The sequence below is a fragment of the Trichosurus vulpecula genome, chromosome 1 (assembly GCF_011100635.1).
Source record: "Trichosurus vulpecula isolate mTriVul1 chromosome 1, mTriVul1.pri, whole genome shotgun sequence".
NCBI lineage: Eukaryota > Metazoa > Chordata > Mammalia > Diprotodontia > Phalangeridae > Trichosurus > Trichosurus vulpecula.
The window spans coordinates 309729255-309752888 of record NC_050573.1 but is presented as its reverse complement, the minus strand read 5'-3'; the positions used below and the strand labels follow the sequence as shown (position 1 = coordinate 309752888).

The window sequence follows — 23634 nt, the reverse complement described above, 5'->3', positions numbered from 1 at the left end:
TTCCAATTTTTTTTTCAGGGGATGGTGGGAGGCAATTGAGGTTAAGTGACTTGCCCAGGGTAACATAGCTAGTAGGTATCCGAGGCCAAATTTGAACTCAGGTCCTCCTGACTCCAGGGTCAGCGCTCTATCCACTGTGTCACCTAGCTGCCCCAATTAAAATATTTGAAACAAGAATGAATGACATAACATATATCGGAATATGTGCTTTTTCTTAAGCCCCAAAGGGATGGAGTCTCTGTGATTGTGTATAAGGGGTAGGGATAGGGGCTTATAGTGTGTAAGGGCCTGATGGGGCATTGGAGAAGGGGAGAAAGGGGAACTTAGTACATGTGTTGTAACTGAAAAGGGAACCTTTATATTCCATGAAAAAGCTAGAAGATTAACTCCTTTTAGACAGTCTTATTGCTATAGCTCAAGGACCACAGCATACAGATTGAAACTGAATGAAGAAATCAACACACCCAGCTGGGAGAAGCTGACTTTGACTCATTCCCCAATTGGGCTTTTATTTTATGAAACGAGGACAAAAGAGTTGGGAATTGTAAGCGAGTATCACTCCTGCCTCTCTTGCGTTTAGTCTACATGTTGGGAAGAACTCTCATCCTGAGGTTTGTGTTAACTGTAAGAGAGGTTCCTAGAATTCTGAGTGTGAGGGTACCAAAGACAGCACCATGATTAAATACTGAAGGAGTCCACAGCTTACCTAAAGACTACTACTCTTCAGTTCACTGATACCTTAACCTATTATATATACTATCCATTAGATGTGGGAATGATATGAAGGTCAAAGGCTTAAAGTGGCTGGAAGATTCTTTCCCTACTTCCTGAGAAAGAACCATAGTCTGAGAAATAAAGGCTGATTATTCACCTGGTGGACTACGGAAAGCTGTGATGACTTGACTTTCCTTCCCTTCCTACTCTTGCTTAGCTGAAGATGTAGCAATATTCTAAGGCTTCTTTATTGGTTAACTGGGATTATTGCAGAGTGGAGAAGAAAGGAAAGAAAGAAGAGATAAGTATAGCCAAAAGAAATATAGCTATTGCTGGAGGGAAAAGGGAAAATGATTTGGGTAGAGAAGAGGGGCAAAGTATGGGATTACTAAAAGTGAATGAAAGCGTTAAATGTGAGGGAGTATTGGGGATCAGATGTGGGCCTTTTATCCCAATAGGATTTAGGAGCTGGTTAAGATTAGGACTACTTTTGCAAATGTGTTGGACTTTAAGACTAAGACAAAGAGTAGGGAATAAAAAGGAAGAAGAGATGAGAAGATATTTACCTAGGTCAGTCTTTAAAGTGATAAAAGTCACTGTACAGATGTACAAAGTTGATCTAGACTTGAAGGGTATGCTGGTCTGTTTCCTCAGTGGATCACACCATGAGTGGCAAATAAAACTGTGCCAAATGCTTACATCATCAAGGATCTAAGTTATTCTCCAACTGCAAGGAATGAACATTAATAATCCAGCAACCAACAAGCATTTATGAAGTGCTCCCTGTGAATCAAGTACTATGCCTGGGGATATAAAAAAGTGGAAAAAAATCCTTGCTCCTTCCGCCTACATTCTGACAGGGGAAACATATGTTTATGCTTATAATATAATGTAAATAATGTGCATATGTTTATACAGAGGATAGAAGGAAGGTAACCTCAGAGGCAAGAAGGCAGCTGAGAACCAGGAAAATTCTCCTGCAGAATGTGTCACTAGAGCTGAATCTTGGTATAAACTAGAGATTCTAAGAGTGGGAATGAAGGGGAGATCATTCTAAACATTGGTGACAGGCAGTACAAAGGAAGGAGACAAAAAAGAGAGCACTGTGTGTGAGGAGCAACAGACAGCCAGTAGGGTTACGTCGTAGCATGTGTGGAAGGCAGTAGTGTATAAGAAGCCTGGAAAGATAGAAATAGGCCAGAATGTGAAGAGCTTTAAATGCCAGAAAGGGGCTAAGATATCTGGACCTAGAGGTAGCAAGGAACCACTGGAGATTAATGAATAAGCAATGACATGGTCATATGGAAGATCACTCTAAGGTATGTGGAGGATGGACTGGAGAGGGAAGAGATACGAGGTGGGGAGAGCAATTAGAAGGCTACTGCAATTGCCCCGGGCAGAGCTGATGAAGGCCTGAACTAGGGTGGTGGTTGTGTGAGTAGAGAGACGGGAATAAATATAAGAGAGGATATAAGATAGACATGACAAGATTTGGTAACTTAATGTATATGTGGGGTGAGTGAGAGTGAGGGGTTGAGTATGACAGTGAGGTTGCAAGCTTAGGTAAGTGATGATGTCACTGACAGTAGTGAAGTTCAGAAGACTGATGAGTTTTGGGAGGAAGGTAATAAGTTCTGTTTTGAACATTTAAGTTTGAGCTGGTTACAGGAAATCTTGTTTGAAATATCCAATAGGCCATGGTAACTGGAACTGGAATTCAGGAGAGAAATCTACGTAGATATGATAACTGAACCAGAGAAGTGGGCTAAGGAAAGGGCTGTGAGGTAAACCCACAGTTACTGGGGCTGACACAGAGTAGCACTACATTTTATAATATTCTAAAATTAACATTTGCTAACTTAAAAACAGTTCCATTTCTGGAAGGTATGAAAAAGTAATGAAGGCTCTCTCATTCCCATCCCAAAATATACAGAATGACAACACACAGATCATCTTAGTCTTTTGACAAAAGTGTGAAAATTATTTTGTTTTACAAAATACTAATAAAATTTTAGAAACTACAAAACAAAGTATCTCGTTTAAAAAATACTCAGAAATACAAAGTAGTTGTCTATTTTTGACAGTGAAATGGGATTGTTTCCTACTTTTGAAGCTCAAGAATCTTAAGAAAAAGAAAAATCCAAGAAAATAGGAGAAATGAAAACATGGTTCTGCCATGAATCTGTCTTTGACTTCTGATATAGAACAGACAGTCCCAAGCTATTTTGGTTGCCTTCCAAAAGGATTTTAGTAAGTTGCTTCTTTTTTTTTTTTAACTCATGCATTTTCCTATAGAAATGATGTTACATTAGAGAATCAGGTTCCAATGCTAATCCACGAAAATCTTATAGTATAATATAGTTGGGATATAAAGAAGGAACTACTCACAGACGTAATATTTGTTTGCTCCCTAGTGAGAAAGGAATATGGTGGCTCATAGAATATACTTCTCCTTTTCCATGGCTCAAAAGAGTTCTGTGCTCTGCTGTCCAGGAGTAGGAATAGCCACAGTATAGGACTTTCAAAAATAGAGGAGTGTATGTACACTTACCACATCCTGATACTTCTTCTGTTTAAGGTAGGATTTTGCTTTTTCTAAAATCTCAAGCTGTTTGGAATCAGAAAGTAACCTACAAAAAACACAATACACTTTTTAAAGGCTACGAACTCCAGGTCACCTACAGCATCTAATAACTTTATATAATGAGGCAGAGATTATTAGATAAGCTTGGAGAGTTTGGAGTAGAAGAATAACACCAGGAAGATGAGGTTCAAGTCATTTTGTTGGAAAGGACCCCAAAGATTATCTAGTCCAAATTCTTCCTGAAACATAAATCCATTCTATAGTATTCACAAACTGTCAGCAACTTTTGCTTGAGAACCTCCTGTGACAGGGGCCTCACGAGCCCATGAAGCAGCTTTAATTGTTGGGAAGTTCTTCTTAAACTGAGCCTCTCAGCAATTTCTATGCAGCAGTCCTACTTGTTTTCTTGGGTCGAGGAGAAAAAAAGACCAGTACTTTCTCTATATGATAAAACTTCAGAATCGAAAGATTGCTATCACGTTGCCCCCACCTTCCAATTGTTTTCTTCCTTCAGTCAAGCTTCACATAGAAAGGTTTCAACTTTCTTCATAATCCTCTTGGTAGCTTTTACAGCTTTTCAATGGCTCCCTTAAAATGTTTATTTCCCTCCCCCGAAATTAGGATGGTACCTTAAACATAGTGTGTATGCCTTATAAATATCTATTGAATAAGGGACTGTACAATGCCTGAGTATCCTTCAGATGGGGTTTTTGGATTTGCAAGGATATCAAAGGGGAATCTCAAAGGGGAAAAGACTGTGGAAACTGGATGTAGGAACTAAGGCCTGAAAGGTTAGCTGAGGTCATATTATGGAGGCATGTGAATGTCAGGACAAGGAGTTTGGATTTCACTTAGTGTGTAATGGGAAATCACTGAAAGTACTGATTCGGTGTTCAGAGCTTTGCATCAGAAAGATTAATCACCCAGTGGGATACAGAATAGAGTAGGATCATTTTATTCCCTTCTTATTATTGTAAGAGATATCCATGAAAGCTTGGGGGATTTTATGTGTGAGTGAGAATATGTTAAATTTATCTTATTAATCATATGACTCATGAATGTGATAACTTTTGAAGTTCCCAAATGTGAGAATTCTACAGACATACGTTAATCAGAAAACCTTGCTTTTATTTAAAGATAATTCAAACATGAGTTCACTATTTTAACAGAATATTAATTCTATTGGTAAAAGTTTATTAAAAAAAAGTAATTCCTTTGCAATATTTTAAGCATATCCCTTTATTGCTAAGGAGGTTGGTGCTTAGCTTTTCCTTGCTTTCACGTCAAAAAGCAAATAGAGACACAGAGAACTTGGAATGGATTCAGAAAAGTGGCAAAAAGGATTAGAGAGAAGAAAATTACCTTTTCCTTGAGAGAAGGTTAAAGATCCTAAATAATTTAGCTTGGAAAAGAAAGGACTTGGTGGGGGGACAAAAATGTCTCCACATGCAGTAACAATTATTATATAGAGGATACTGATTCTGATTAGCTATTCTCTACTTGTCCTAATGAAAGTAAACAGACTTAAACCACAGTATGAGGAACTGGGCTCAGATGTAGGAAAGAATTTCCTGACAGTGAAAGAAATTTAGGTTCTTGTTTCCACAATCCGGCTAGCAGCTTCTGTGGGGGTGTAAGATCCACCCACGGCCAGCACCCAGAAAGCTGCCAGCAGCACAGGTTCTTTTGATCTGCTTAACTAAGGAAATCAAGGTGAAGGGGTTGACAAGCTTACTTTAATTCAGCATACAAATATCATTCACTTAGTTCAGGGGAAGAGACCAGCACACTGAACTTCAGAGCAAATTGCAAACAAATTACAAACATCAACAGACAGACCAAATACAGATTCATAGTTACCAACATCTAGGTTCAGCCTGGGAGCTCAGAACAAGGGCTGGCCCAGAGTCACGCGCCACCACCGCTGCGGCAGTGAGCTCCAAGGAAGAGGAGGCCAACCCCTGGTTTTATATCTTTTTCAGCGTCAGGGGTGAGTCACACATGAGACTCACCCAACGTGACCCAAAATCGTCACAAAGAGGCGACTTAAACCCATGTGGTCTAAGAGCCTCTGCTCTCCCAGACATGTAAACTAGGCCCTCCCTGGAGTTAGCCCCACCTTGGGCCCCACCTTAGTTGCCAATCCACACCCACTAAGGTTTGGGCCTGGGGCTTAGCACCTAGTAAGGCTCAATGAAATACACTGAATTACTCAAAGCAAACAAAGCCAAACGCTTCAAGGGCACTTGTTGAACTAAGTGCTAAGGAGCCCATTTTGCTTACCAGCACAGTTCTGGAATTTACTTTTTTGTAATAACTGCTGAATTGAATTAGAAATACTCAAAAGAAGCACAGGTTCATCTGTCCCAGATTATACAGGCAGCAATATTCAAAGTCCCTTTCAGTCGTAGAAATCTATAAATCCTGAATTTCCTGTAGCAATACTTCCAGATAATTTTTAAGAGATCTGATGAGGATAAATCATTAAAGGAAAAAATGGATGATTATATATGAATGGAAAATTTTATTTGTAAATGAAAATGTTTAAAAGAATACTATAAAATTATAATCACTTGGATATTAGTGTTACTCATTCAACAGCTACATGTGATGCATTAGAAAGGACCAAATTACAACTGGGTGCATCAGCTATGATGTAGCTATGATGGGCAAAAGAATGCACAACTATGAAAGAAGGCTCTGGTATGGAGGAAAACTGCTTATAAACAGTGCATATTTGATTATTCATGTAGCTTTTCAATATATCTTGCCAAGTAACCTTGAGTTGGTGAAAAAGATAGAAAGAAAAGATAAGGACAAGATAAAAATATAAAAATACATAGGGATATGATGGTATTGATAAAAAATATGTAGAAATGTGGACCAATGGTTAGTCTAATCACTAACTAAATGGAGGAAGAGAAAGGGGGAGGGCCTGATAGTATGGTACTTATTGACGAGGACCTCCAAAATATTCAAAAATTCAAGGACTCTCTAAAAACCAACATGAAAAGCTGAAAGGATTCCAGGGAGTACTGCTACCCAATGGAAATATTTTAAAAGAAAAAAATGTGGGAGGTGAGAGGAAATGTTTGATTCCCCCCAAAAAAGCACAAACAGAATAAAAATGAACAAGGAGGAAAAAACACATCTTCGAACCCTGGTAAGAGGAAAAGAAGTTACTTTATACTCATATGTGTTAATGATGAATCTGGATATTTACATTTGTGTCTGTTTAGCAATTTGGGTATTCAATCTAGGATGGATTTACAGAGCTATTACAACATAAGAGTTGTTTGGCTCTTGTTAATAACTCTATATCCAGAAATGGAAGAACTTCTTAAAAGAGCAAGATAAGTTGACATAACATTGAACCTCTATGTGGAATAGCTTGGTAGTGAAATGATTAAATCAACCGTAACAGATTTAGTGAAGCTTTTGACCAGGGATTAAGCACAAACCAGGAAGAGGTTTTCATTACCCACATACTACAATATCCATGTAAGTACTTATGTTTCACTTTAAAATAATTTAAAATCTGATAGCAACCTTTGAACTTCTACTTTTTTAAGGAATGCATAAAGTTGCAGATGATAATACAGTGAGTAAATATGGTATTTTTTATTATTCATGCAGCATTTTAAAGAATGCAGAATAGAACTGTACAACTGTATAACAAAGCATTGGAAGAGTAATGCACAAAGTGACTATTACTGTGTAAGAGCAATACTGTTCAATTATAAATTAAAAACAAAAAAAGGATTAGAATGCTATTGTAGAAAGGATTTTAGATTTGGAGTCAAAAGGTTTGAGTTCAAATTCCATTGTGCTATTTACTGTTCCTATGATCATGGGCCAGTGACTTTACCCCTCTAGGCATCACCTTTCTCAATTCCAAAATGAAGAGACTAGATTAGAGGACCTTTTTGAGTCATGGATCCCTTTGGCAACCTGGCGAAGCCCATGAATGCCTTTTCAGATGAATGTTTTCAAATGCATAAAATACATGGGTATTATACAGGAAATAAATGTGGGAGAAAATAAAGATGTACTTTTTTCCATCCAATTTCATGGACCCCCACCCCAATATACCTTAAGTTACGAAACTAGATCAGAGGATTCTAAGGTTCTTTTCAGCTCTTATAAGAAAGACACAGGATTGTTAAAATATACATACATACATACACACACACACACACATATATAGACACCTGTGTGTATCTATATATACATATGAAAGATGCTTCTGAGCAAGGCTGTAGAATTTCTTTCTTTGTAAACTTAAAATTTTTGGACAGTGGCAATTATTAGGAAATTTTTCCTTATATTGTAGTGAAATTTCTCTCCCTTTAACTTCTATCCAGTTCCCCAAGATACTAGTTATTTACCTTTGCTGTGGTCCTTAGCAGAAAATAGGAAACATAACTTAAGTGATCTTCCAAAGTTTCTTCCATTCCTACATTTCCATGAGCCTATAGTGATTCTTTAAAATGGAAATTTAACATCATTTTCATGAGCCTTAGAATTATTCTTTAAAATGGAAATTTAATATCATTTCCATAGTTTCAAGAAGATAAATTACTTCATTGCATGAACATAATTATAAATGAGCTAATTATAAAAATGTTTATAATTGATCCCTTATGAGATGTAAGTTTAAATACACCTGACAAAATTAGTGTTTCTATCTCACTCTTTATGCCTCACTCAGGAGTGCTCTGATTAAATGAAGTTACTGAAACTGTTTCAAAGGGACATTCTGACCCAGGGCGGAGATAGGGGAGTGGGGAGGAGGTGTCAGCAAACAACCTGTATAGTGTGTTTTTGTACAGCCCTACCAGTTAAGAATGACTGTTACATTTTAAAATAAAGTTTTATGGTATTTTTTTTTTAAATTAAACCTTTCTGAGGGCTGGATTTGGCCCTTTGGCTGTAGCTTGCAGACTCTTGGCCAATCTATGGTTAACCGTCTTTGACAGTTCAGTTTGACTTACGTACCACCTTGTAGTGTAACCTTGTGACAAAAACTTAAAAACAGAAGATGATCACATCTGTATTAATTAGGCACTGGGGCATAGTGGACAGAGAACTGGGCTTGAAACTGGAAAGACCTGGGTAAATCATTTAACCTTTCAGTGCCCCAGGCAAGCCTCTAAAATCACAGGTTGCAGAGAAGGTGCCTGCTTGCATTGGTAGAACTCAAGAGTTCCATCTACTTATGAAATCATAGGCCTAGTCCCTATCTCTATCATTAAATAAAATTTACCATCTTGTTATGATTAATACATATGGGGATATAACATAGTTATGTTATTTCACAAACTATTTTTTTCAGAATGTAGCTATGAACCTAATGCTGAATGATAAGGCACTGAGGACTGTTAATTATTAAATTCTTAAAATTACTTAAAATATATTATATTAGCAAAGATGGCATGTAAGCAACATATGAAGTGGCTTATTTATGATATAGCTCAGAGCTAGGCAATGGCTCCTTTTGCATCACTGCAATTCTTAAATATGAAACAAAAGTAATTAATTACAAAACACAAAGAATCATTGAATCTCGGAATTGAGAGGCACTATGTCTGAAGCACGAATTCCTTTCACAATATTCCCTAAAATGGCCATCCAAAGAACTGTAGTGATAGGAAATTTCCTACCTTACAAATATACCATTCCATTTTTGGACAGCTGTAGTTGTTCGGAAGCTTTTCCTTATAGAAGTAAAATCTCTCTCCCTTTCATCTCTACTCAGTAATCCTAGTTCTGTCCATTAAATCGAGCAAAATCAATCTAACACATCTTGTATGTTGGACATGGTGACTTTTCTCAAAAGGTCTCTTTACATGGGTCGGACATTTTACTTTCTTGCCAACTTCCTTTCTCTATATGCTTTCCCATACTGCTTGTTACAGTTGAGTATTTCTGTAAACAGGAAATCTCTAGCTGCAAAATGCTCCAAAATCAATTTGTAAATGACTTCCTTGGGACTTGGAACAATTTTTCTCATAGGAACAATGTTATAAATGGTGGCTTGGTTCCCGGGTTATCCCCCAAAAGTCTATTTAACACATAGCATAACAGAAACAGGATACTTTTATGAAGAAAGGAAAATAGAAAACAACATTCTATCAATAAAAATGTTTCTACTAGTGTTCTTCTTTAGCAATAAGGCAACTGGATGACTTCTATGGATCCTTCCACTCAAAAGATTCTACTATGATTCATACATACTGCATCAATGAGAGCAGAATGAAAGAGATGATTTAATTGAAGAAGCTGAAGAAGGTGGGACATAGAAAGAAAAATGGAGGCCCAGGTACATGAGGAGACTGGAGGGAGATAGAGACACTATTTTTACTTATTCCCCTCTCCTAGATTTTGGGGTCACCCATACTTTTTCCCTTGTAAACACCTAAGCTTGAATGCCTGTGTTCAGAACCAGACTCTCTGTAGCACTCTTGTCACAGTGTGTAACAAAAGGGCAACCCAATGAGTTGGGAAAGATGTTTTGTTATCTAAGGCAGTGGTCTCTAAACTTTTTTGATCATGTACCCCCATCAGCAGAAAACTGTACTCTGAATATAGGTATATTTACTTCTTTATAAATAATGTTCATGGTACTACTTCATTGAAAATTATATATTCTAAAACTTAGATAAAAATAAAAATTAAAAAGTATTTCAAAAATACTCTTTTAACGGCAGAAAAACCTATTTTCTCTCATTAAAATATCATTGTATTTTAGTGAGAACATGAAAGAGTATGCTTTATTATAAATCATACTTTAAAACTTTGTGATATAGCAATTTGAAGGTCTGGTTCTAAGCTCTGTTTATTTTGATACTTGGCTTTAATGGCTGTCACAGTTGAAGAAGATACATCACAAAGACACGTAGATCCAAATGGAAGAAATGCATCATTGGCTGTGCTTACTAAATCATGATACTCATTTTTCATTCCTATCTACCAATTATGCAAAGGTCTTTGTTGAAATTCGGCTAGTAAATTTCCATCTTCCCTGATTTCAATCAGTCATTCTTGAAGATTAATCAAATGCTGCTGTATTTTTGTATTTTTAACAAATGTGTTCAGAAACTTTTCATTTGGAAGATATTTAGAGAGATAAGAACACAATTTATCCCTAAGATTTTTAAGTGTGCAGATGTGTTTTTATAGGTGACATTTTCCATAAACCAGAGCGCAGAAGATAAGTATCCATGAAAGGGCGTGGGCAACAGAGTCAAATGCTGCAGAGAGGTCAAGAAGGATGACGACTGAGAAAAGGTCATCAGATTTGGCAATTAAAAGAACATTAGTATCTTTGAAGAGAGTAGACAGATTCAGCTGAGTGAAGAAGGAAGGATAAGGAAGTTTAGAAACTGAGACCTTCCCTTAATGGAATTACGGAAGTTGGGGAAAGAGTATGCTATAATAAAAATAACAACATGACAGATAACAGTTATATAATGCTTTAAGGTTTGTGAAGATAGCAACCCGTCAATAGGGATTCGTACTCTGCAGCTTACTGTGCACTGCAGAAAACAAAAATATGGCCCTTTTACAAGGCCCTGGTAGCACAAGGTCTGCTTAAGACTCCTGCATCAATCATAAAGCGACTTAGGGGCAGAGGTGGCAGTGTATGGGGATGATAGGAGGAAAGAGGAATTTTGTCTTGTAGATGCTTTGGGTACTGGGACTCAGTTAGGTTATAACTGCCTTAAGGGGCCAACACCTGGTAAAGCCAAGGGAGGTCAGTAGGGAAAAGAAAGGTTCAATTATAATAGGTAAAAGGGATTGTGTAGTTGCATCGCAGACTTGTCCACAACAGATTATTATGGGGGAACATGAGAGTCAATCCATCTTCTCACCCTATGATTTGTTTATCACACATCTTTTAGGGTCATGCTACTGTTTTCCCTTAGATAGCTATGGCCCCCACTTTGGAACCATTGATCTAAGTATTGGGACAAGCTACAACCTGCTCTAATTTTGTATTTAATAGGGATAAAGCTAGTAACGGATGTGAAAGCATCTTGAAAAACTGAGTCATATAAATGTGAGGTGCTATCACTACCAGAAGATCTCATTCTAAAAATACTTAAGTTGCCGTTATATACCTGGGCTGCATCGTTTCTTTTAGCAAAGAAGATTTTTACCACGATCCAGTTGAGAATACAAAATAACATACACAAAGAAACAATACAGAGTAATTAAATGAACTAACAATCATTTATTAGGTGGGCTGGGTGATGTGAGGGGGCACTTTTGATACAAGTACAAAAGTCAAAGAAAGTATATAATCCAAAGCTTAGTGCTGTGGTACAGCTTATCCATGTAACAGAAGCTCAAGAGTTCATAGAAGGGGAGAACTCACTAGGAATCAGAGTAGTGGGGGAAGGCTATGTAGAAAAAGTAATGGGCTCTAAAGGATGGGGAGGGTTTGGATGAAAATAGCAGAGTGGGGTGGGCAATTCCAGGACTAGGTAAAGAGTATGACAAAAGCCACAGATGGAGGAATTAGTCAGTGTCAGTGATGGTGAGACCAGCTTGATTGCAGGGGAAGAGTCACGTTGAAAAAGCTGGCTTTAGAAACAGAAAGACCTAGGTTCAGGTTCAGTCTTTGACACACACAGATTCTGTGATCCTGGGGAAGTCCTTTGAACATTCAGTGCCAGCGGGCCACACTCTTAAACTAAATAAGTTGCACATCTGCATTTGTTAAGTGAGTTAATAAATCTGTCCCCATTCCCAACCCCCAAATTAAATAAATGAGTTAGCATTATTAGTAGATCTAACTCTAAAAACACCTGTAATGCAGTATGAACTTGGTCTAAAGCCCTTTTCAACTGTTATCTTTTTTTTAGGATTTCTATGACTAATTTTACTTTTTTAGCATGTGATAAAAAATATATGACATTTTAAAGTTTGTTTCTCATAAACTCTCTCACACTTGATACATATAATCCTCTCATCCTTCTTAGCCTCTGTACAGCATATTATGTGACTGACCAATCTCTCTTTCTGAATACTCTCTTCCTCTCTTTTTGGGGTTTTAGTGACACTACTTTTTCTTTGCTCTCCTAATACTGGTCTGATTATGCTTGCTCAGGCTCATTGGCATGATATCTATGTCATGCCCCTACTTGGTGGCCTCAAAAGGTCTGTCCCAGACTCCTCTCTTCACCTTTCCATTATACTCCCTCATTAGTTACCTCATCAGTTCCTATAATATATATACAAATATGTATATATGTATGTGTACATATATGTATATGCACACACACATACATCTGTGTATGTTCAGCCCTAATATCTCTTCAAAGCTCTAGTCACACATCACTGTCTATTGGATATTTCAATCTGGATATTCTATAAGCATTTTAGACTCAACATGTCTAAAACAAAGCTCATTATCTTCCCCGCTCTCAAACCCATCCCTCTTCTAAACTTTCCTATCTCTAGCCACAGCACTATTCTTCCAAATAACTAAGTCTGTAATATCCTTTACTTCTCACTCTCCTTTGTGCCATATATCTAGCTTTTGTCCCCTTCTCTTTACTCACGTGGTCACCACTATAATTAAGGTACTCATCATCCCTTTTCTCAACTACTGAAAAAGACTTAATTGGTTTCCCTGTTTCAAATCTCTCCCCTTTCAAATCCATCACTCACAGAACTGCCAAAGTGATCTTCCTAAAGCACAAGTCTGCCCATGATAATCCCCTATTCAATAAAATTCAGTGGCTCCCTATTACCTCTAAGATAAAATATGAACTTGTCTGTTTGGCATTTAAACTCCTTTACAACCTACCTTTCCAAACGTACATTATTTCCTTTCCCACATTCTACTGTCCATTCAAATTGGAGTTAACATTTCTCACTCATGACACTTCATCTATCTCCGTTATTTTCCACTCACTGTCCCTGATGCCTATTTTGACTCATGCCACCTCTCAGAAACCATAGTTTCCTTGAAAACTCAGCTCAAATGCCACCTTCTACAGAAGGCCTTTCCTGTTCATACCAGCTACTAGTGCCCTCCTCCAAATTTATCTATCTATATGTAAGACATATAGATATTGCTATACCTACATCTGTAGATTTGCTTTATCACAAAGTGTTTAAATATGATTTACAATGAAACATACTCCTTCACGCTGTTCTCATCAAAATATATTTTAGTAAGAACAAATAGGTTTTTCTACTATTAAAATACTTGTTTCAAATTATTTTTAAATTATTATTTTTGTATAAGTCTTCAAATATATAATTATTAGTGGAATAGGACCATGTACATGATTTATAAAGAAGTAAAATACATATGTTCAGAGTGCAAATTTTGCTGATAAGTATACATAATGATAATAAGGGTACATGGTATCTATCTATCCATGTATATACATTAATATATATGATAGATAGCTATCAGATAAATGTATTTACTGGGTAGAAAGGTAGAGCTTTAATAGCTTAAAGATGCACTAAGACTTCTGAAAAATTCTATATGTGTGAATAGTTAGATAGACAGATAGATATACTATATATACACCTTGTTTCCCACCCAAAGACTGAAAACTGAGCAAAGGCAAGATGTGTTTTGTTTCTGTCTTTTCAATACCCAGGGTCTAGCACAGTGCTTGGCAAAAAGCAGATGTTTTAACAAATGCTTGTTGATTGATTCATTCAGGAAAGTCTCACCTTGTCTCATATACTTACTTATTCTAAGTACCCAAGTGAGGAAGGGTACAGTTTGGTATAGTAGAAAACATTTTGGGGTTGTAGTCAAGAGTACCTGGGTTTAAATTCTACCTTGTTTTTGCCATTTATGACTTATGTGAGCATGAACAAGTTACTTAACCTCCTTGGGCCTCAGTTTTCTTATTGGTAAAATGAGGGGGTTGTATTGGATGACCTCAGTGGTCCCTTATCTAGCTTTAAATCTATGCTCCTATGCATATATTTATGACTGCAATTTGATGGGAGCATGAGGGCTGAATAAAAAAAAATAAAAGCTAATTTTAATTCAAAATCTTGCATTTATTTCTAAGGATATTAGTCAATCCAGCTGTGGTGCTAGGCTAAGTCATCACTGGCCTATGCAACATACTTCTTCCTATTCAGAGGCAGGAGACTTCATAATATTTGCACTTAAAAAGATAAAAAAATGAGCAGGTAGGTTGACACTTGAGAGGTACAACCATTAGTATATAGGCAATGCCTTTTGTTAGTGTATTTTTTTTTAATTTACATGCCTTGAGAAAAAGAATTATTTTAAAAACAAAATTTATTTCAATATGGCATATAAATAATAACATTTATAAAGCCTCTTGAAGTTTGCAGGGCCTTATTACATAGATAATTTGATCTGCATCTTATGAGAAAGGTACTATAAGTATTATTGCCATTTTCCAGATGAGGAAACTGAAATGCCAGGGAGGTTCAAGCACTTGCAAGAAGGGTCACACAAGTAGAGAAGTTTTCTAACCCATGTCTCTTCTGAATCCCAAGGTCAGTACTTTTTCCACTATAGCAGGCATAAGAATTATTTAAAATAAAATGTAAATAGCTCTTATGAATTGGTCCTCCTAGTCAAATTAATTCTAATCCAGCTCAAGAAATAAATATGACACTACTGACATTTCAGAAAAAAAGGGGAAATTCTTATCTACTCTGAGAAAAAAAATCTATCTTGTTCTACTCCTTCTTAAGAATGTGGCACACTTGAGAGCACAAATTACTTCTGGACATTACATAATTGTTTATGGTACAAAGAGAATAAATAAGGAAATGGGGGTGAGGGTAAGAGAAACGCTAAAGAAACTCCTGCCAGGTAAATTATCAGAAAGCTAGGAGGGCTCAACAAGGAAGATCAGAACAGATGGGGTCAATCAGAGATCAGTGGGAGGGGAAAGATATTCTACTCAGAAAATAGTGCCTAAGTCCTCTAGAGGAAACTATTTTAGCTCTGGTTGGATGAAAGGACAGCTGGAGCCTCACATGAAACAATTGAGGTTAAGAGAAAACTTTAAGAAAGAGGGCAGAAGAGTTCCTTTCAACTGACAGAAAAACAAACCTCATTAACTTCTATATTACCAAGGATTTGTCTCTGATTCAAATGTGTAAATGCTGAAATATTTGATTTTTCCCTCCTAAAGTTTATCATTTGAAATAAGGTGCATTTTCCTGGAAATCTTCTGGACCATTTCCACATTCACTGCATTATGGTTTATTTCATATAGTTGGCAATCAGTGCAAACTGAGAGAAAAGACAATGAAAAACTTCTCATGCAGCTATTCATAGTTGCTTTTAAGTTGTTAAAAGCTACCTCTGAGAAATATTATTATATATCAGTAAATGTTATTTGAATGATTTCTCTTCACTCTTTGCAATATTGCTGCAGACAAATACAGCTATATACAGAAACCTTAACACAACATGATTCTGGAGAATAGATGATCTCTGCTCCTCACTTTCTAATAGAGGGGTGATGGATGCACAATGGATGTGCAATGAGACATACATTTTTGAATATGGATGGACAACGTGAGAATTTGTTTTGCTCAACTATGCATATCTGCTACAAGGGTTTCTGTTTTTCTCCTTTCTTGGCAGGGTAGGAGGGAAAGAAAATAAAATGCTTGTTAAGTGGAAATTAAAGTCCCATATCTCTAACCAATGACTTATGGCTACAAACATGGACTTTTTACTCACTGACCTGCACAATGATCTCTCATCATTCCCTTTTCCTTTTTATCCCTTAATTCTCCCTTCTTCCCTCCTCCTTTTCTGCCAACTCATTTCCTCCTTCTTAATATTCCCTCTTTAAATCCAGTGGTATTACAGAAACAAACAGCAGTACTGGTTGCTGAACTCCCTCAGAAGTGCAAGATGAGAGCCATCAACACTGATAACCAGGAGAGAGCTTCCATTTCCACCACCGTTATTTCTTTGCAGGAGTCTGGAAGATCCTACTCTGCTCTGAGTTTCTTCATTTGTAGGAAGCAACAGAAGCAAACACTGCATTTCCCAATTACTGTCTCTAAAGTGTTCCCTTCCTTTCCATCGGTCAACCTTAAGGGAGCAGGCCAAGGAGGTGTGCATCTCTACTTGAGCTTCTCTTTTGTTTCTGTTTTTTTTTGGAGGGAGAAGGCAGGGCAATTGGGGTTAAGTGTCTTGCCCAAGGTCACATAGCTAGTAAAAGCCTGTTGTGTGTCAAGTATCTGAGGCCGGATTTGATCTCAGGTCCTCCTGACTCCAGGGCCAATGCTCTACCCACTGCACCACCTAGCTGCCCCTATTTGAGAGAATGAACAACTATCTTCTTATCCTCACCTGAATTTAGGTCTGTATTCTTTGTATTCAACTGACTCAGTGACATCTATCAAATGTCACTTTCCCTCTACATCAATGAGTTGAGAAATAGATATGAATAAACATATAACGGATTATTCATCTGAAGTGTAATGGATACCTAGAAACCAAAGCTCATAGGGATAATTTCACTTATGACCATTAAAACATTTAAGTATTGTGTTTTAATAAAAAGTGTCCTTCTATAGACCCTCTTATTGAGGAGAGCTGCTGGATTGTCTTTGGAAATTGGGTGATGCTTTTAATGAACCCCTGCTTCTCCCTAAAACAAAGGCCTCCATGTTTAGCATCAGTATTCTTCCTGTCAAGGGCAGAATGCAGTATTTGAGAGGAAGTAGACCTGAGAGTCAGGAAGATCTGGGCTCAAGACCCATCTCTGACCTACACTGACTCGCTCTGTGACCCTGGGGAAGTATTTAAATTCTCAGGGCTCTGGGTAACTCTCTAAGACTGTTAAGTTGCAGAGAAGGTGCATTAACCTATAACAGTTTCAATCCCTGTCGCTGTCCCTAATTCTTCCTGTCATGCTGTATGACTGGAAGTTAAAGAAAATCACATTCTCTGAAAATTAAATTTACAGGGCATCCAAGGGGAAGTGGAGAGATATATAGTGGGTGTGAATAGACTGAAACATTACAAACGCAGAACTGTGGAGGAGAAGCTGCATCAGAGGTATTTATGACAGAAAGGGGATATATGCTGGTCACACTGTCAAAAGGATGCTATAAATAATAGCTAATATTTATATGGCACTGACTCTGTGCCAGGTACTATTCTAGATGCTCTGCAATTATTATCTCATTTAATCCTCTCCTGGGAGCTAGGTACTATTATTTCCATTTTATAGATGATGAAACTGAGGCAAATGGGTTAAGTGACTTGCCCAGGGTCATGAAGCAAGCGTTTGAGGTAGGTTTTAAACTCAGGTCCTCCTGACTCCAAACACTGCTCTCTATCCACTGTCCCATCTAGCTGCCTGGCTAATCAAGCTGCTTTGATAATCAACAGGCAGCCCCTATGCTACACAGCATAGGAAGGAGTAAACAGGTGACAATCCAGCATTGGAGGATAATGAGTATCTATGAGATCACAAAACCACAGAAGTGCAGGGGTAAAAGGTAAATATAAAATACATACTTGAGACTAAATAATTAAAAAGGGGGAAAAAATCTTCTATGTGTCTTTCTTTTAAATCTATACCCTTGGTTGGTATGCTAATTAATACAGTGCCCTTCCCCCAGGTCTAGACAAATATTACAGAAGGTACAACACCAGCTGGAAATTGAGAGAAACTTTCCATAGAAAGCAATACTTCAAAGGGAATGAATCTCATTAGACCAATCTCTTTTTAAATCTTTTAGGAGGTAATTTTTTTTTACAAGTCCATCTTCCTTACTCCAGTCTCTGATATGAGTATCTCCACAGTACATCCACGAGTACAAGAGAAAACAGATGAACTTGAAGTCACAGGACCTAAGTGTGAACTGCAATTCACTATGTGTGTGACTCTGAGCAAGTCATTCCACCAGTATGGGCCTCAGTTTCCTTATGTATAAACTGGAGAGATCTAGATCTAGACTGTTAAAGTCCCTTTATAGCTCTAGATCTATGATCTAAGACCTGGCACTGTAGTGAAGAGAAGGATATTTGCCTCCACTAAATTCCTATTCTGCTATCTCATGGTGTGTGGAGGTGACCCTGCATGACTGGAGGGTATATGAGTGAAGAGAAAGTCCTGTTAGACCTTGACAAGATGCAAAAGCTTTGAGAACAGGCCTAGCATCAAACTGAGTGTGTCTAGTGTCAGGGAATCAGTCTAGCTGATTTTGGAGAAGCTGGTCTCCAGAAGGTTAGTCACCATGTAATGAATTTCTTAGCCAAACAAAGTGATTCAACATTGAAAGGCTGTGGGCAACTACGTGGCACAGTGGATAGAGTACAGGCTGTGGAGTCAGGAGGATCTGAGTTCAAATATGGTCTTAGATACTTGCTAGCTGTGTAACCCTGGGCAAGTCACTTAATCCTGATTGCCTCCCCCCTAAAATAAACAAATGCTTCTTAATCTTTTTTTAAAATTAATTAATTTATTTATTTAACATATTTAGTTTTCAGCATTGATTTTCGCAAGAGTTTGAATTACAAATTTTCTCCCCATTTCTACCCTCCCCCCCACTCCAAGATGGCATATATTCTGGTTGCCCTGTTCCCCAGTCAGCGCTCCCCTCTGTCACCCCACTCCCCTCCCATCCCCTTTTCCCTTCCTTTCTTATAGGACAAGATAAATTTCTACACCCCATTGTCTGTGTATCTTATGCAAAAACATTTTTGTTTGTTTTTGAACATCTGTTTTTAAAACTTTGAGTTCCAAATTCTCTCCCCTCTTCCCTTCCCACCCACCCTCCCTAAGAAGTCAAGCAATTCAACATAGGCCACATGTGTATCATTATGTATTAACCCTTCTACAATACTCATGTTGTGAAAGACTAACTATATTTTGCTCCTTCCCAACCCATCCCCCTTTATTGAATTTTCTCCCTTGACCCTGTCCCCTTTCAAAAGTGTTTGTTTTTGGCTACCTCCACCCCCATCAGCCCTCCCCTCCATCATCCCCCCCATTTTTTTTAAATCTTCTTCCCTCTTCTTTCCTGTGGGGTAAGATTCCAAATTGGGTATGTATGGTATTCCTTCCTTAGGCCAAATCTGATGAGAGCAATGTTCACTCATTCCCCCCTCATCTGCCCTCTCCCCTCCTCACACAGAACTTCTTCCTCTTGCCACCTTTATGCGAGATAATCCACCCCATTCTATCTCTCCTTATCTCCCTCTCTCAGTATGTTCCTCTCTCATCCCTTAATTTCATTTTATTTCTTTTAGATATCTTCCCTTCATCTTCAACTCACCCTGTGTCTGTGCTCTCTCTCTCTCTCTCTCTATATATATACACACACACACACACACACACACACACACACACACACACAGATATATACATACACATTCACCCATATATATATACATAAACTTATACGTATGCATATTCCCTTCAGCTACCCTAATACTGAGGTCTCATGAATCATACACATCATCTTTCCATGTAGGAATGTCAACAAAACAGTTCACCTTTAGTAAGTCCCTTGCAATTTCTTTTTCTTGTTCTTTTTCTTGATTACCTTTTCATGCTTCTCTTGATTCTTGTGTTTGAAAGTCAAACTTTCTATTCAGTTCTGGTCTTTTCATTGAGAAAGCTTGAAAGTCCTCTATTTTATTGAAGATCCATATTTTGCCTTGGAGCATGATACTCACTTTTGCTGGGTAGGTGATTCTAGGTTTTAATCCTAGCTCCATTGACCTCCGGAATATCGTATTCCAAGCCCTTCGATCTCTTAATGTAGAGGCTGCCAGATCTTGGGTTATTCTGATTGGGTTTCCACAATACTCAAATTGTTTCTTTCTGGCTGCTAGCAGTATTTTCTCCTTGATCTGGAAACTCTGGAATTTGGCGACAATATTCCTGGGAGATTTCTTTTTGGGATCTATTTGAGGAGGCGATCGATGGATTCTTTCAATTTCTATCTTGACCTGTGGCTCTAGAATATCAGGGCAGCTCTCCTTGATAATTTCTTGAAAGATGATATCTAGGCTCTTTTTTTCATCATGGCTTTCAGGTAGTCCAAGAATTTTTAAATTATCTCTCCTGGATCTATTTTCCAGGTCAGTGGTTTTTCCAATGAGATATTTGACATTGTCCTCCATTTTTTCATTCCTTTGGTTCTGTTTTATAATATCTTGATTTCTCATCAAGTCACTAGCTTCCACTTGCTCCAATCTAATTTTTAAAGTAGTATTTTCTTCAGTGGTCTTTTGGACCTCCTTTTCCATTTGGCTAATTCTGCCTTTCAAGGCATTCTTCTCCTCATTGGCTTTTTGGAGCTCTTTTGCCATTTGAGCTAGTCTGTTTTTTAAGGTGTTGTTTTCTTCAGTGTATTTTTCAGTATTTTTTTGGGTCTCCTTTAGCAGTCATTGACTTGTTTTTCATGGTTTTCTCTCATCCTTCTCATTTCTCTTCCCAATTTTTCCTCTACCTCTCTAACTTGCTTTCCCAAATTCTTTTTGAGCTCTTCCACGGCCTGGGACCAGTTCATGTTTTTCTTGGAGGCTTTTGGTGTAGGCTCTTGCACTTTATTGACTTCTTCTGTCTGTATGTTTTGGTCTTCTTTGTCTCCAAAAGAAAGAATCCAAAGTCTGAGACTGAATCTCGGTGCGTTTTCGCTGCCTGGCCATATTCCCAGCCAACTAACTTGACCTTTGAGTTTTTCAGTGGGGTATGACTGCTTGTAGATTAGAGAGTTCTATGTTCCACGTTTGGGGGGGAGGTGCCAGCTCTGCCACACCAGCACTGCTCCTTCCCAAGAACCCCCAACCCGAACTGGGCTTAGATCTTCAGCAAGCTGTGCACTCCTGCTCTGATCTGCCACTTAATTCCTCCCACTAGGTGGGCCTGGAGGCAGAAGCAGCAACAGCCTTAGCTGCCCCACCTCTGCTGCCCGGGGGCTAGAAGCTGAACTCTGAACTCCTTCTACTCCTGCAGCTTTTCCCACTAACCTTCTCCGCTGTCTTTGGTTTTTGTGGGTTGACAAGCCCTGGTACCTGCCGCAGCTCACTGATTCAGGGCGCTAGGGCATGTTCCGCCCAGCTTCTGGTCTGGATGGTCCACACCGCTCAGGCTGGGCTCTGCTCCACTCCGTTCCCAGCTCCCAGCTCCCAGCTCCATGTGGGATAGACCTCACCCAGAGACCATCCAGGCTGTCCTGGGCTGGAGCCTTGCTTCCCTCTGCTGTTTTGTGGGTTCTGTCGTTCTAGAATTGGTTCAGAGCCATTTTTTATAGGTTTTTGGAGGGACTCCGTACGGAGCTCACGCTAGTCCTTGCTTACCAGCCGCCATCTTCAAATGCTTCTTAATCTTAAAAAACAAAACAAACTAACAAAAAAAAACCCAAACATTGAAGGGCTGTCATCTTAGGGGCAAAGGAAATATCCAGGTACATTGATGAAACCAAGGATCAAGAAAAACATCAAACTACAAATAAACTTTAAAGAAGCCAAGCATAAAATAGTAAAAGGATAAAAAGTCTATATATTCAATATTTTTTATTCATTTAATTTAATTCATTCAATAGCAAGGAACCCTCTAGTCTTTCCACCGAGCTGTAAATGGAAAGATGAAAATGATATCTCATGAGCCAAGTTTTCCTTTCTTAAGCTTTAAAAAAAATATTAGGAGATGGAGGTATTTTGGCATTTGAAAAATGAAAGATAAAATTGTCATTCCTGCTAACTGTATAAAAAAACATCTCATTAACCAGACCCAACATGTTCCCATGGCTGAAAGAGTTATGATTTAGAGGTAAGAAGAATGTAGTAATTTATTTTCTAGTTTAATAAAAGGACAATAAATTAAACGCACTTAAGATTATATCATGAGATTGGTGAAGTAGATAGGAAGGCTCACAACTTTTAAAGTATTTTTAATAAATATTCTAAAGAACCTATTAGAAATGAGCCTATTCACCTTACAAATGCCTTTTTAGTAGGAAACATAATTCCAACTTTATGGAGAACCAAAATTAATTTGCTACAATTTAAATATACATATTTCAAGTCTCCAGCACTGTTTTCTAAATGTTATAATACAGACGTAGTTTTGTTCTCTCACATAATTTTTTAAATAATGTTCTCTGCTACTAGGAACAAAATATAACGTTCCCTATCTTTTTGCACTTTCCTTTAAAGAATTTCACAGATTAGCCTTCTGATTCTTCTATACTGGCAACTTTATCAATCCGGGGCCGCTTGACTCACCCCTTACAAGGTTTACAAGGTTTTGCTATCCATGTCCACCTCCCATCCCCAACCCCATCGGACGCTTTTCCAAAACTAAACTAATTTTTGCTGCATCTGTGACATTTCCTCTCATACTGTGGCTGATGCTTCTTGAATCCTCTGCCTAGTCACTCATCTCCACCTGCTGGCTAAAGTTGGTAAATGCAGGCCCAGGCCCAATATTCTTCCAATGTAATTTCCAGTAGGAAGTTTGAAGTAGGAGCCTAACTTCTCATGAAAAAGGAATACATTTTTCTTCTCCATGGATAAAAGGTAAACTGGAACACACAAAACAATCACTTTCAGGCAATTTACTATACATTTTGAAGTTGTGGTAACATATATGAAAGTATATTAAAATAATCAACTTAGGATTCCATTTTCTCTGACCTCATTTGAATATAATTCACAATGTCAACACTACCTGCCCTTTTAAGATTATGTTAAAAGCCAACAGATGCCAGCTTTGGGGAGTATTTTTGCAGCAAGTAGGAGCATCTGGATCTTTGGCATATATTCTTGGCAGCTATGTGAGGCTTCTACTTTCCCACTTGCCTCTGGGCATGTCAAATACTTAGGTTATTAAAGATATACTATACATTCTCAGTACCTCCTTTTAAAATTCATGATTAATTTCACTGTAGCAGCACCTCCCTTTATGTAACAGCCATGTTCCTGAAAAGCGGTATAGAAATCAAATTTAAAAAAACCAAATTATATTTTAAATGCATTATGGGAACTCATTATTTAAATCAACTCAGGGTCGAATCCTTTTGTAATGCAAATATGAATCTGCCATTTTATCTATTTTCTAAATTTATATTTTATATGTTCATTTTTAAAAACCAATAGCTATTGAGTGTCTACTACCTACAAAGCAGCAGTTCTCAAACTTTTTGGCCTAGGATCCCTTTATTCTCTTAAAAATTATTGGGGGTATTTCCTCACCCTGCAAGCAGCTTGTGGGCTATACCCATTGATATCTGCTGTATTAACAATGAAAATATCTTAGTATTATTGTGAAAATAGTTTCAACCTAGCAGACTTTCTGGAAGGGTCAGGGCTGCAGACAACACTT

General features: G+C 37.8%; 1 protein-coding gene across 4 annotated transcripts in view; it reads right to left on the bottom strand.

The window, feature by feature from the left end:
* The window catches only part of PIGN (phosphatidylinositol glycan anchor biosynthesis class N), a 215984-nt gene that overhangs the window by 85208 nt on the left and 107142 nt on the right, over positions 1–23634 (bottom strand). For all 4 annotated transcript variants that reach the window (XM_036765383.1, XM_036765375.1, XM_036765395.1 and 1 more), the window contains one exon: positions 3266–3344. In XM_036765383.1, coding sequence (XP_036621278.1) covers positions 3266–3344 — 79 coding nt within the window. The remainder of the gene's footprint in view (positions 1–3265; positions 3345–23634) is intronic.